Consider the following 15,152-nt stretch of genomic DNA (forward strand, 5'->3'; position numbering starts at 1 on the left):
ATGGAAATTGTTATATTGGTGAATGTCTTGTTGTGTATCTTTTCACCACAATAAAAGTGTTTTTTTTTTTTTTTTTAAAAAAAGCCATATAAGCATATAGAAACTAAATGTCTTTTAATTATTCTTTAGTTACTCATCTTTATGAGAAAGAGTAAAAATCAAGTGAAGTATCTACACTGAAAGGAAGTTATCTATCTAACCTACACTGTAAACACAGGTTGTAGAGTTGTACAGCTGTAGAGAATGTGAGATGGACAAGCGGCATCTGGTTTCTCTGGGTCAGGGCTGAGGAGAAAGCTTCATAAAGGAGATGGAGCCTGGAAAAGGGGGAAGGAGGAATTAGTCCTAAGGGAGGAGTAGTTCATTTTTTCATACAGTGGGAAAATAGGCCTGGATTCAGCTGTCAGGCTTACCAAGGACGTGATCCGAGATAGATCATTTCTCTGAGCCTCAGTCTCCTGCTCTATGAAATGGGAATGATGATACCCTATCTTCCAAGGTCCTAGTAAGGATCCAGTAAGATGAGAGGGGAAGGGTGTGGCCCGCAGAGCTTCAGATCTGTTCAATTCTGGTTCAAACCCTTGCTGAGATTTTGCCTTTGTACTCTAGGTATCTACAGTTTAACAAGATCCCCAGGTGATTCTTACAGACCCCAGCTAATTCTTATGGGGATCTCCTGGGGTTCTGATTAAACTATAGATTCTGATTCATTATATTTGGGGTAGAAAGGCAAATTCTCAGTAGATCAAGCAAGAATGAACTGGTTGGAAGCCCTGGTGGCCCAGTGCTTGGCACACAGTGAGCACTCTTCCTGTGGTGTCCTGCTTTCCTTCCTGTGACTCCAGACTCTTTTCCTCCTCTGGATATGGCGTTCCCCTTTGGTGTCCTGAACTGAACTCAGTGCCCCTGTTGAGGCCTGAATCATGCTGATATCTGTTGGAGCTGCTTGTGAGGGAAGGCAAATCCATAACTGGTGGTATACAAGGTCAGAGGAAGGGGTGGCCATCAAGGAATGGGCCATTATCTACAGGGAGCAACCAAGCAAAAGGAGAAGAGTCTGGATCCTACATCTCCTGGGCCTTGAGCTGAGTATTTGAAGCCACCAGGGTGAAGGGAGGCAGGCACGAGCTACACAAACCAAAGGCAGTGCCAGGACTGCTGGCTGGGGACAGAACACAGCGGTGAGTGAAAGTGAGGAAGGGACAGAACACAGCGGTGAGTGAAAGTGAGGAACCACCTATTCTTTCCTTGGAATGAGACTAGTGAGCCACAAGGTACAAGGAAGGATGGGATGGAGCAGAGATGAGAAAAGCACAGAGGCTGGATCATGCCAGATGTATCTGAGGAGAAGCACAGAGGGGAGCAGGACTGGAAGAGAGAAGAAGGGTAGATAGATGAGCAAAGGTGCTGACAGGAGAGGGGACTGGCTACAGGCCAGGCAGTGGGAAAGCATGTGTGAAATCTTTCAGCCCAGGCATTTGCAAGAGTAACAGAGGCTGTGGGATCAATGGATGGAGGGTGATGAATTCTAACAAGCTTTCCCCTTTCAGGAAGATGGATCTGTTTCGGTCCTGGTCCAAAGAGAAACTCTGGAAGCTGGTCACTATGGGGAAGGTAGAGAAGTTCTCTTTCGGCCAGGTGATCTCAAAAGACTTTGTAGAGTCTGCCACTGTTATGTTTGTCTGCAAGGTGAGATGTCTGGTGGGGAGGGAGGGAAGCTAGGGAGATCAAACCTAGTAAGGTGGCACAATGGTGAAGGGAATTCAGCTACTAACCAAATAGTTGGTGGTTCAAACCCAGCAGTTTCTCCATGGGAGAAAGATGAGGCAGTCTGTTTCCATAAAGATTTACAGCCTTGGAAACCCTATAGGGCAGTTCTGCTCTGTCCTGTAGGGTCGCTAGGAGTCAGAATTGACTCAGTGACAGTGGGTTTGGTTTTATACATATAGAATAATTGCTCAGAATAAACCTTGTTTGAATTTATTAAAATTTGATTATTTTTAACACTATAAAGCACAAAAGACACACTTTGGCCTGCCTCCTTCATAGGGTTGCTCTGTATTTAAAGATACGTAGTTATATATTACAAACAGGATCCTGCAGTTCCTGCTCTAGGAGCTCATATACATGCTTATTTACATACAGATGCAGATTTAAATTGTATATTTGGCTCTTGAGTCTTATTGATGCCAGATCACTTTAAAAAAAAAAAAAGTATAAATATTGTAAAAGTGATGTGACCACATTATAAAACTTTCTGCTTTAACAATCTGGCAACTCATTAGAAATGCAGATTCTGAGGCCTACAATGTCCTATCAAATCCAAAACTCTAGGAGCAGGGTTCAATACTTCCCTCCAGGGACTCTGATGTGCACTAAGTTGTTGGAGAATCCCTGATCAAGGAAAGAGTCTTCAACGGGAAGCATAAAAAACATCTCAGATGCTTCTTCAAAAGGCAGATTCCTGGCTCACCCTAAGGATTCTGGTTCCTCCACTCTGAGATCTGCATTTCATTAAGTGTCCCTGGTGATTCTAAAGCAGAAGTACTCAGACTTCCTTTTGAAAAAAAAAAAAAAAAAATGCAGATGTCACAAAGTGGCAGCTGGTAATGGCCCTCAACCAGCCTGTAGATGGGTTGGGTTTGTCCCTGATTTAATAGTTACTGTGAAGATTTTTACATGCAAGTTCAGATTTCTGGCTTCTTTTGAAAATTTGGAAGATCAGACAACACCAGGTTACATTCTGGCATAGTCCACTCTGGCTGGAGCTCATGAGCACCAGCCCCCTCTAAGGGACTGCTTTTTTTTTTTTTTCCTTCTCTTGTAGCTTAGTGCCTAAGGCACTTGACTTCTAACCAGAAGGCTGGCGGTTCAAACTCCTCGGAAGGAAGATGGGGCAATCTACTTCCGTAGTGATACTGCCTTGGAAACCCAAGGAGGGGTCGCTGAGTCAGGTCCAACTCGATGGCACATAACAACAACTCATATTTATTTTCTTCCTAGCCAGAGCCTTTGAGGGAGCTCTGGTAGCGTAGTCTAAGGCATTTGACTGCTAACCAGAAAGCTGGCAGTTCAAACCCACCAGCCACTCCTCGAAAGGAAGATGGGGCAATCTACTTCCATAGCGATACCGCCTCGGAAACCCAAGGAGGGGTCACTACGAGTCAGATCTGACTCAACAGCAGTGAGTTAAGTTAGAGAGCCTTTGAGCTGCCCTTTGGTAATGAGGCTAGTCTGTCCTGACTTCTGTACTTTACTCACATTAACACTAGAGGGCGAAATTAGCAGCAGGTGGGGCAAAACCCAATGCTGTGGAGTTGATTCTGGCTCATATAGACTCAATGGGATAGAATAGAACTCTCCCATAAGAATTTCAAGGCTGTAAATCTTTATAGAAGCAGCCTGCCACATCTTTCTCCTTTGGAGTGGCAGCTGAGAGCCTAACCATTGTGCCATCAGTGCTATTTCAGGGCTTCCTTAGGACCCTGAAATTGGAAAATATGATTTCCTGTTGACATCACAAACAAATAATGTCCATAATCAGTTCATTTTGAACAGTTAATCTTTTGGGGACAGTATGGTAAAACTGTTTTCTCCACAGATACAAATATAGTTAAAAACCTATTAGAGATATTCCAAGAGTAAACTGTTTGCCTGTGTCTCTCTAGCGCCTGCCACAGTTCCTAGTCGATAAATAAATATTTGTTGAATGAATTTGAATAAAGCTCCAAACACAATGCTTGGCACATAATAAGGACTTATTAAGTGGGCATTCTTTTCTCTTTTCCCTTCTCTTCAACAGTAATCTGCCTTGAGTTCTAACCCTTTATAATGTGTCTCTTAGAGCTTCCCCTGAAGAAAGGCAAGATTTTATAAAGATATGAAATCAAAAAGAAAAATTATCTTTCTTTCCTATTCCATTAACAAAGATTGAAAAGATTGTGAAAATCCAGTGTTGGCAAGGAAATATTCTAACAGGTCCTGTTTTACACTGTTACAGAGTGTAAATTTACATCACATTTCTGGAGGGCAGTTTGGCAGTTTGTATCAAAATTTAAGACATTCATATCTCTAGGAATTAATCCCAAAGAGATAATCAAACATGGGTATATGTTAGGATAAACTAGGTTATACTGTAATGATAAACAGTTCTCAAATCTCACACTATTTGATCATAGCACCTGAGCAAAGGGACTTTTGTTCCTGTGGTCACTGAGAGACCAAGGCCACTAAAGACTGTCTTGACCTGTGCTTCCATGATCAGGAGGAGAGGAGAGATGGCAAATCAAACAACAGCTTTTAAAGCTTCTGTCCAGGGTGTTGCAAGTCATTTTGCTAATATTTCATTGGCTAACGCAAGTTAGAAGGCCATGCCCTAATTTAAAGGGTGGAAAAGGAAAATCCTGCCAATGTGCTTAGGAGGAGAACTTGAACATTTGTGAACTATAGGCACTTGGATGTATGTACAAGACCATTAGATAGCAATACTCTCTGCTGTAGGTCCCAGAAAACCAACTGCAGTGGCTTAATGAATAGTGACTTCTTTTCTCATAGAATAAGGAGTCTAGAATTGAGCGGCCAGGGCTAGAAGTCATCAAGAACACAGGCCCTTTCTGGCTTCTTCACTCATCATCCGTAGCGTCTGGATTTCATTCTAATGGTTGAAATATGGCTGTTCTACCTCCAACCATCATGGCTGAGTTTCAGACAGAGGGAAGGGAGAAGGACAACAAAATTTCCCTGGGAGTTTAATCCAGCAATCTTCCATTTATATGTCATTAGACAGAACTGAGTCACTGCCACCCTACTGCAGGACAGTGTGGGGAAGGTAGTGAGTTTTTTTGATTAGGGACTTTGTTGTCCTGAAAAAATCAGAGTTATACTGACAAATTAGAAACAGCTAAGTGTTAATCTTGAAAAAAGTTGTATTGAGGTATAACATATAGGTAGTAAAGAACTCAAATCTAAACTTTACAGCTTGATGTATTTTGACATCTATATAAACTGTATAACCATCACCCAAATCAAGATAAAACACATTTCCAGCACCTCAGAGGCTCCCTTTTGCCCCTTCCCAGACAAAATCCACCCCTAGGCACAAAGGTAATCACTGTTCTGTCTTTTGTCACTACAATTACTTTTACCTGGTCCTGAACTTCATATGAGATGCATCATGTAGTATGTGGTCTTTCTGTCTGACTTCTTTTGATCAAGTGAATATTTATTTTTAATTTTAGATAAATTATGGTATAGAATACTGTGCAATTATTTAAAACTATTAAATAGAGCTACATTATTTGACATGAAAAGATGTCCTTGGTATATTATTGAATTTAAAAGTTTATGAGTCTGTTTTACATAAAGGGACTCATTTATGAAAAAATATATATACTGTATATACATTTTATATGTTCATAGAGAAGAGTTTGAAATAATACTACATGTTGCTACCAGTTATTTTAGTATATTATGCTTATTATAATTTTAGTGTTCTCTGTTTTCTTTTGTTTGGTTTGAATATTTTCTAGCTTTTAATTTTGGGAAATTCCAAACTTATAGAAGAGTTGCAAAGATATTACAAATAATTCCAGTATAAATGTAGCCCTGATTCACCAATTATTAACATTTACCACATTTGCTTTAATATATGTATTTTCTTCTGCTGGAATCATTTGAGATTAAGTAACATCCATCATACAAATTTACTTCTATATATTTAAGTAATTAAAGAAACTCTGGTGGTGTAGTGGTTAAGGCATTTAGCTACTAACCAAAAAGGGTCAGTGGTTCGAGTCCACTAGCTGCTCCATAGAAGAAAAATAAGGCAGTCTGCTTCCATAAAGATTTACAGCCTTGGAAACCCTATGAGTCAGAATTGGCTTGATGCCCATGAGTTTGGTTTGGTTTGGGTGAAGTAATTATTTTCTAAGATCAGAAATTAACCACCGAATAATGATCAAAATCAGGAAATTTAACATCAATATAATATATATATATAGTCCAAAATCAATTTCACCCATTGTCCCAATAATGATCCCAATGGTGATCCGCCCCCTCCAGTAATAGCATTGTATTTAGTTCTCGTGTTTCTTTAGTTCTCTAGTGTTGCAGTGATTAAGCTCTCAGCTGCTAACCCAAAAAGTTGGTTCAAACCCAGCAGTCTGTAGAGTCTGACTGTGAATCAGAATCAACTTGATGGCAACAGGCTTGACTTTGGGGTTTGGTTTTCGTTAGCTATTTGAATTTATTAAGATAGTAGATAACACTTTGACAATGGGAAAACAAAGAACCTAAAACCACTTTAATTAAGTAAAACAAAGTGGGATAAGATGTAATAAAGAGTTTATCTTCAAAGCCTAGAAACCTGGAGCCTCTGGGATTAATCCTTTTTTGTGTGTTCCTTGATGTGTCAGGGCAGCTGTGAAGTCCTGAGGCTGATCGACCTTGGAAACTCCCCTTCATACTACAAGTGGATCTGGCAGCATCTGGAGTTCCAGTACAACAAACCTCTGAAGACCCACATCTTTGGTAAGCCACAAGTCCCACCTACAGCTGGCAACATGGCAGGGGTACCTGGTCCTGTCTTGCTTCCAGTTTGCAGCCCAGATTATCTTAGAAATCTAAAGTAAGAGGAACCTGGTAGCATCTATTATTTGATTCCTTCTGCCAGCTGTGGAAACCGGCCACAAGGCCCAGTGAGATTAGGCTCCTGCCCACTCCTCCAGCCTCCTGCTTTTCAGCCTTTTCATCTTCACTCTTCAGGTTCCCCTGTGTGGCCACTTATTCCTTGACTTAGGGCTTTCACAAATTCTTTTTCCCCAGCTCTTTTCTTCTTTCCGATCTTAGATTAAAAGTAGAAGTCTCCCTGATTTCTCGTGCTAGATCAGCATTCTCCATCTCCCATTATATCTCATCCAAGTACCCTGTACTTCTGTGGTATTTTTCTGTGTTGCCATGAAGTTAATTCTGATTCCTGGCGACCCCATGTGCGTCGGAGTGGGACTGTGCACCATAGAGTTTCCAATGACTGATTTTTCAGAAGTAGATTGTAGGCCTTTTTTTCTGAGGAGCCTCTGGGTGGAATTCAGCTGCCAGACTTTTTGTTAGCAGCTGAGTGTGTTAACCATTTGCACCAGCCAGGAATGCTCTGTGGTATTTAACCCCATTGAAATCATATAACTGAATCTGAAATGGTGATTGAGTATCTGTCTTCCGTGCTAGAACATAAACTCTGGAGAGGCTTTGTATTCCCAGTTCTACTACCACACCTGCATCTAGTGGATACTCAAATGCTAATCACTGAATGAATGGAGATCTATTTTTAAATCAGCGTTAAAAAAAAAAACAAAAAAAACTAATCAATTGGAATCTGACTCATAGCAACCCTTCCTTGGGTTTCCAAGACAGTATTTCTATGGAAGTAGACTCCCCAGTCTTCCTTCTGAGGAGTGGCTGGTGGGTTTGAACTACCAGCCTCTGCTTAGCAGTCAAATGCTTTAAGCACTATGCCACCTGAGCTCCCTGAGATATAATTTCATACAATACATACATTTTGAATGTATAGTTTGATGAGTTTTGGCAAATTTAAACCCTATGTAACCACCACTATAATCAAGTTAGAGAGCATTTCTAACAACCTACAAGGTTCACTTGTGCCCCTTCCCAGGCAATCCCCACCGCTTACTCCTTACCCCACTGATCTGCTTTCTAATGCTATAGGTTAATTTTTCCCTAGGATTTAATATAAATGGAATAATACTATACATACATTTTTAGAAATCATAGTAAGATATATATAACAAAAGGTTTGCCATTTTAACCATTTTTAAGTGTAGAATTCACTGACATTAGTTACATTCACCATGTTACGCTACCATCATCGCTATCCATTTCTAAAACTTCTGTCACTCCAGCAGAAACTCAGTACCTCTTCAGCAGTATTACTTTAAACTGTTCCCCAAAACCCCTGGTAACAACTAATGAACTTTTCTGTTGATGCATTTGCCTATTCTAGGTATATAATATATACTCTTTTATTTCTGGCCTTCTTTTATTCAGCATAGTGTTTTTGAGTGGTTTGCTCCTTTTTATTTCTGACAAGTACTCCCTTCAATATCTTTTTAATAACTCTCATAGAGGGCCTATTTTATGCCAGGCACTGTACTAGCATATCACGTACTTTATTTGCAGTTACAACAGGCCTATCAGGGCTCCAAAAGACTATGTGACTTTTCAAGGTTCTATAGCTAGTCTTCCATTTACTGTCTTTTACTGCTGTTCCCCCCATCCCAGTTTGAAGGCCCAGATTCATGTGATCTATTAATGGAAAGATAGGAGCTTTGAATCAAATAGACATGAGTTCATATCCAGGCTTCAGCGCTTTCCTAGTTGACTTAAACTCTTGCTCCTCATCTCATCTCTTAAATGAGGCTACCCACATTTGTCTGAAAGAAACAGACAGAAAGGTGTTAGCACAAGGCTTAGCAGTAAGAGACGATACATAGAGACCAAAATGTTTTTCTTATTTATTCCCCTGTGTACCTTCACCAGCCTAGCCAGGCCAGGTATCTACGATGTCTCCACCACCACCACCACCACCACCACCTCATATATGCGAAGACTCATGAATGTGTTTTCCTCTGCTTTCTCTAACAGAACCCTCTCCTATGGAGAGATTTAAGGAATTCCAGATCAAATCATATCCTGTACAGGACTTCAGCTTTTTGAAACTTCTACATCTCCAGAAGGCCTGGGAGCAAAAGGGGACCAACGGCAGTATGAGTCACACCTCAATGACTGATCTTCCAAAGACCTTTGGCTCGAAGATCAAGTAAGCTTAGTTAACTCTTAGCAGAAAGAAGGGTCCAGATTCTGACTGGGAAGGGGAATGTGACTTATAAGGCAGAATGTCAGGGATGCCAAGAAGGCACAGGGGGCAGACACAGGTCAGCCCCAAAGGGTAGGGTGTGAGTATAGGTTTGCCTAGAGAGGTTCTAGGTAGAACCATTTTAGGTGGTTTCTTAATCTACTTCCGTAGTGATACCGCCTCGGAAACCCTAGGAGGGGTCACTATGAGTCGGGTCTGACTTGACAGCACATAACCACCACCACCACCACCACCAATTGGAGCAAGAAGGGGCTAGGTGAACCTTACAGCTCTGAAATTCTGTCTGTCTGTATATCACTGGCTGCTTTTGACTCTGAGCTTCTTCAGAAAATTCTACCTATCTGAAGGAGGTAGTTACAGCATAGTGGATAAGAACCTGGGCTTTGAGGTCAGTCTAACCCAGGTTTAATCCTGGCATGGCTCCTTTTTTAAGCTCTATGTGCTTGGTCAAGGGGTTTGACCTCTCTGAGCCTTAGTTTCCTTAAGTGTAAATCACAGTCTTAAGTCTCAGAGTTGTTATAAGTTAGTGGTTAAATGGGATATAATTATTGCTAATATATGTGGAATACTTCCTCTGTGCCTAGTACACAACTATCTAATTTAATCTTCACAATAACCCTTTAAGTACTACGATTATGACTTCCATTTTTCAAATGAAACCAAGGTACGGTGAGAGATTAAGTACTTGCTCAAGGTCACAGAGGTAGAAAGTGAAAGAGCCAGGATTAAAAAATGAGCCGCTTCTTTGTGCTCAGCAGTGTTATCTGGTACAATTATCATGACTTAATATGAGGCAGATGCACATGAAAGGCTGAACTTTTGCCTTTCCTGGAAAGGCTGAGGAGCAGGAAAAGACAACAGTGAGAACCAGTCTAGGGGCAGCTCAATGTTGATGCCAGGGCAGCATGATACCTTCCCATTAAATTTGAAATAAAAATATAATGCTACTAATAGAGGGATCAGTGTCCCAATCCCCACGTTGTCCCAGTGCCTCTTTGCCCATTAACGCTTTCAGGCTGCTTGCCTTCACAGTGAGCAGCCCAGGACTTCTGAGTTGTTTTTCCTCTGGATGGGATATGATTTCCAAGGAATCCAGGGCTTGAAATCCCAACCCCCATTCTTCTGAGCTGGAGACAGAACAGACTTGATGCCCACTGTCTCTGCTCTGACTCAGTAAGGAAGAAGAGACAGGTTAGACCCAGAACAGAAAAATGATGACACTCCCTGCACATGTCCTGATGGGGCAGGAATTAAGGCAAACTTTATATATGTGTTGGGTGAGTCCAGCTATATTCTCAACTGGTAATTAATCCTGTCCCCACTTCTAATCCAAATAGCATAGCTTGCCTCTTCATTCTACCTGGGCAGAGACCAAAGAAAGCATAACAGATTACTTGCGGTAAAATTAACTCCAACGTGAACAATGTACAGGAAGGAAACCTGTTTGTAAAAATGAATGAATCCATGAATTCCACCTCCTCTCTGCTTTCCTGTCAAGAAGAGCCCCAACTTCTGCTGTGTCCCCAGAGGCACAGAACTCACTCTTTTGCAAAATAGTCTGTTGCATTTTCAGACAGCTCTGTTAGAAATTCCTTCCTTATGTTGAGCTTAATTCTGGCAGCCTAGGCTTCTCACCCATCATGTCTGGCTCAGCTGTGTGAGATCTGTCAGCCAACTTCCCCATGTAACAACCCTTCAGTGTTTAAAGGAGCAATAGTTCCTTCCTCTCAAGTCTCCTCCCTACTAAATCTCTCCAATTCCTAACACAGTCAGTCTCTCCCAGGGCTTGATTAAGGGGCTCTGGTGGCATACTGCCTAAGGCATTTGACAGCTAACCAGAAGGCTGGGGGTTCAAGCCCACCAGCCACTCCTCAGAAGGAAGAGTGGCAATCTACTTCTGTAGTGATACTGCTTCAGAAACCCAGAAAGGGGTTGCTATGAGTCAGATCTGACTTGACAAGTGAGGTTTTTCTTTTTCTTTTTTTTTTTTTAAGGAGGCATAGTGCCTAAGGCATTTAACTGTTAGCCAGAAGGTTGGCGGTTCAAACCCGCCAGCCACTCCATGGAAGAAAGACTGGGCAATCTACTTCTGTAAAGATTTATTGCCTCAGAAACCCAAAGGGGGGGTCATTATGAGTCGGAAATGACTCAATGGCAGTGAGTTTGGTTTTTTTTTTTTTAACCTTGTGGGAAGGTGCAGATACCTCAAGGAGGGAAGACTGTGGTATAAGCAATTACAGCAAGGTCACAGGGTGTAAGAGTGAGGGGTGGTTATCAAGGGCCTCATGAACTGACTGTGTTACAGATGAGTTCTCTTTAACAAATTGTCAAATTGCAGATCCAGGCGTGGTCATTTGGTCAAATGTTCTGTGATTGATACCGAGACTGGTCGGCTTGCAAAAGAGGCTGCAGTGGGGACCTACATGAAGATCCACACTGTGGAGCAAGGAGAAATTGTGGTAAGTGTATGCCAAGATACTCTTACTCATGATATATCAAAGACTGGGAGTGTTAAGTAATGAGAGTAAAGGTTAAAAATACAAAATATTTGATGATATTAAAGAATATTACTACTTTTTAAAGCTTTGATCATGGAATTGTGGTTATGTTTTTTAAAAGAGTCCTTATACTTAGGAGCTACATATGGACATATCTACAGATAAAATGATAGGACATCTAGGAATTCCTTTAAAATAATCCAGGCCACATTCCTATTCAATATTGTACTGGAAGTCCTAGCTAGTACAGTAAGAAAATGAAACCTATACAGATTGGGAAGGAAGAAATAAAACTTTCTTTGTTTGCAGACGACATGGCTGTCTTATGTAGAAAACCCAAAAAAATTGACAAAAAAGCTCCTGGAACTAATAAGTGACTATAGCAAAGTCTACATTTTTCCTATTTATTAGCAATAAACAACTGGATTTTGAAATTAAAAACACAATACCATAAATAATAGCACAAAAAAATTAAAATACTTAAGTATAAATCTAAAAAAAATAAATGCACCAGATCTATATGAATAAATATATAAAACTCTAAGAAATCAAAAAAGATCTAAATAAATGGAGATTTATTGCATATTCATGGTTGGAAGACTCAATATTGGTAAGATGTCAGTTCTTCCTAGCTTGATTAATAGGTTCAGTGCAATCCTAACAGAATCCTAGCAAGTTATTTTGTGGATACTCACAAACTGATTCTAAAGTTCACATGGAAAGGTGAATGGATAAACAAACTGTGCTACATCCATACAACAGAATATTATTCAGCAATAAAAAAGAAATGAGCTATCAAGCCACAAAAAAGGCATGGAGAAACCTTACATGAATATTGCAAAGTAAAAGAAGCTGGTATAGAAAAGCTAGGTATTATATGATTACAATATATGATATTCTGGAAAAGACAAAACTATAGAGACAATACAATGATCAGTGGTTGCCAGGGTTTGGGGTTCAGGGGTTGGGAGGAATAGGTGAAGCACAGGGGACTTCTAGGAGCATAAAATGATTCTATCCACCACAATGGTGAATACAAGACATGCATTTGTCAAAACCCATAAAACTTTACAGCACAAAGGACAAACCTTAATGTATGTGATTTTTAAAAATAAATTAATTAATCATTTAGGAGGTTGGGGTATCCCAGGAAGGAATGAAGACTGTGGCAAGAGAATCTCCCTGTAATACAAATGCATGGAACAACCTCACTGAAGGGGAAAAGAAAAAGGATGCTAGCCTAAGTAACTTTAAGAATGAGTCGAGTCTGTAAGAAAGAGCTCTGGTAGTGTAGTGCCTAAGGCATTTGACTGCTGACTGGAAGGTTGGCAATTCAAACCCACCAGCCACTCTGCAGAAGGAAGATGAGGCAATCTACTTCCATAAAGATTTACCACCTTGGAAATCCAGCGGGGGTCACTATGAGTTGAAATCAACTTGACAGCAGTGGGTTTTTTTTTTCAGTCTGTAGGATTAAAGGCAAAGGAGATGGTACATAAGCATTATGCTCTGGTTGATCAAACTGCTCCCACAGTGCATACACGTTAACAATTCTGATACTGCTATACATGTATACTGGATCAAAACAATTAAATAGATGAATGACAGATAGTGGGAACCAGATTTCTCACTCTTTGGAGTATAAATTTACAGATAAACAAGGGAAGGAGGGTAGAATGATCCATATGGTAATGGATTAGAGTTGGAGACATCAGTATGAACTCACATTTAGCTTAACATAGAGATAGTTACATATAGAAATCTTTGTGGATATGTGTATATGTACAAGTTAGAATTAACACATGTCTTTTTTGCTCTATCAGCTAACAGGGTCTAAAACAAATGACATCCCCATAGCAATGAGCACACTTAGTTCCTGGATCTTGGCTTCTAATACCATTTTTCAATAAAAGAAACCAGAGTTCCTTGGAGAAATAGCTAGTGCCTGTATCATTTAGTGTGCCAAAAAGTAAGGAAGTGCTCAAAAAAATTAATTACAAACAATAATAAAATAAAAACCCTATATTGATGGAGGTATGTCAAAAGGACAAAGAGCCAACTGAAATAGCTCCCAATGGCCAAAGCTGGAGCAAATTTGAGTAACAAAATAAATAAACTAATATATCTAAAGTATAAAATATCAGTGAGTCCATACTGATATAAGTAAAAAAAAAAATTTCAGGGTGAGACAGTACCATTTATTTATTGGACAAGGCAAGGTCATTTAAAGAGAGGAAACATATCCAAAAAATATGCTTGGTGTTAGAGGCACTGATGCTCATAGTAAACACCAATAAATAAAATAAGCACTACTCACTACATCATGGAAACAGACCACAGAGAACCAGGAAGATACTGTCATGCCACTCAAAAAATATGCCACAATGCTTAGGAAACAATAATAAGGAAGTTACAGTTTCGGTCTCAAATGAACCTAGGTACATTTTCATCAGGTGAACCATTAGTCTAGTTCCCTAAATATTTAAGAAGTGAGTCCTCCTCTATTCTAGAGTTCCTTGAATAGTATATACCTGAATAGTAAGTACATCACTAACTCAAAAAAAAACCTCACTGCCATTGAGTCGGTCCTGACTCATAGTGACCCCTCCTTGGGTTTCTGAGGTGGTATCTCTACGGAAGTAGATTGCCCAGTCTTCCTTCCAAGGAGTGGCTGGTGGGTTTGAACTGCCAGTCTTCTGGTTAACAGTCAAATGCCTTTGGCACTGCACCACCAGAGCTCCCAAGTATCACTGAAGCCATAGTTAACTACAGGCTTAACTAGCTCACATTGTTACATTTTTAGACTACCCCAGGTAGTAATGAACCACCTCAGGGTACTGTAAATTTAATTCTGTACTTGATTCATTTAGCAGTTACTCTGTGCCCAGTTCACCTTCAGTCCCATGATACATACTTAAAAAGACAGCAGAAATTCAATGGAAGGCATTAAAAAAAAATTGTTTTACAGGCTCACCTGGCTCAAGGTATAAAGCTGCTAGCAAAATCAGACCTACCTGAAAACTGCTATGTCAATTATTAGCCAAATTATTTGGCATCATTTTTACCAATAATACATTCCTGAATTGCCAGGGGAAGACTTTAATATCCATTTCAGAGATTGGCCAAAATATTTTATCATGAATGCTTGTCTATGAGGAAAAATATAAGATTTACTGAGAAAACTGTTAGGCAGTAACAGTTTTCTGATCTACTGATTTACCAACTACTTCCTTTCACAGCAGTAACAGTTCTCAAGATGAGAAAAACTTCTCACTCCTCATACAGTAAAACCCTATTTGGGATGCAAATCACAAAAGACTACATATATTATATTAATCCACAGGTGAATCTCTAGGGACCAAAGGTAGATCAGAGGTTCCCTAAGGCTGGGGAGTGGTGGTCTTGGGAAAGGGGAGATAACTGGTAATGGGTATGAGGTGATGAAAATATTCTAAAATTGATGGTGGTTGCACAACAGTAAATGCATTAAAAATCACTTAATTGTATACTTTAAATGGGTGCACTGTAAAGTATGTGAATCATATCTCAATAAAGTTACCAAAAAAATTAAGGAAAGGAAACAGTCCCAAAAAAGACAAAAACAAGGGGCTCTTCCAAATCAAGTCATACTTGAAGAAGAGGTAGACAAGCCTGACTTAAGAACCTTGGCTCTTTATCTCTAGAATTTATAGAAAACTCCAACACCTCAATAACAAAAAGACAAACAATCCAATTAAAAAATGGGCAGAAGACATGAATAGACACTT

At 40.0% G+C, this 15,152-nt stretch overlaps 1 protein-coding gene across 1 annotated transcript in view; it reads left to right on the top strand.

The window, feature by feature from the left end:
• Window positions 1-15,152, top strand: part of CNBD2 (cyclic nucleotide binding domain containing 2) — a 111,260-nt gene that overhangs the window by 72,116 nt on the left and 23,992 nt on the right. The window contains exons 8-11 of the mRNA XM_042783604.1: window positions 1,551-1,689; window positions 6,414-6,528; window positions 8,656-8,830; window positions 11,226-11,346. Coding sequence (XP_042639538.1) covers window positions 1,551-1,689; window positions 6,414-6,528; window positions 8,656-8,830; window positions 11,226-11,346 — 550 coding nt within the window. The remainder of the gene's footprint in view (window positions 1-1,550; window positions 1,690-6,413; window positions 6,529-8,655; window positions 8,831-11,225; window positions 11,347-15,152) is intronic.

This window comes from Orycteropus afer, unplaced genomic scaffold (assembly GCF_000298275.1).
Source record: "Orycteropus afer afer isolate SDZICR_OR568_19922 unplaced genomic scaffold, OryAfe1.0 scaffold00020, whole genome shotgun sequence".
Classification (NCBI taxonomy): domain Eukaryota; kingdom Metazoa; phylum Chordata; class Mammalia; order Tubulidentata; family Orycteropodidae; genus Orycteropus; species Orycteropus afer.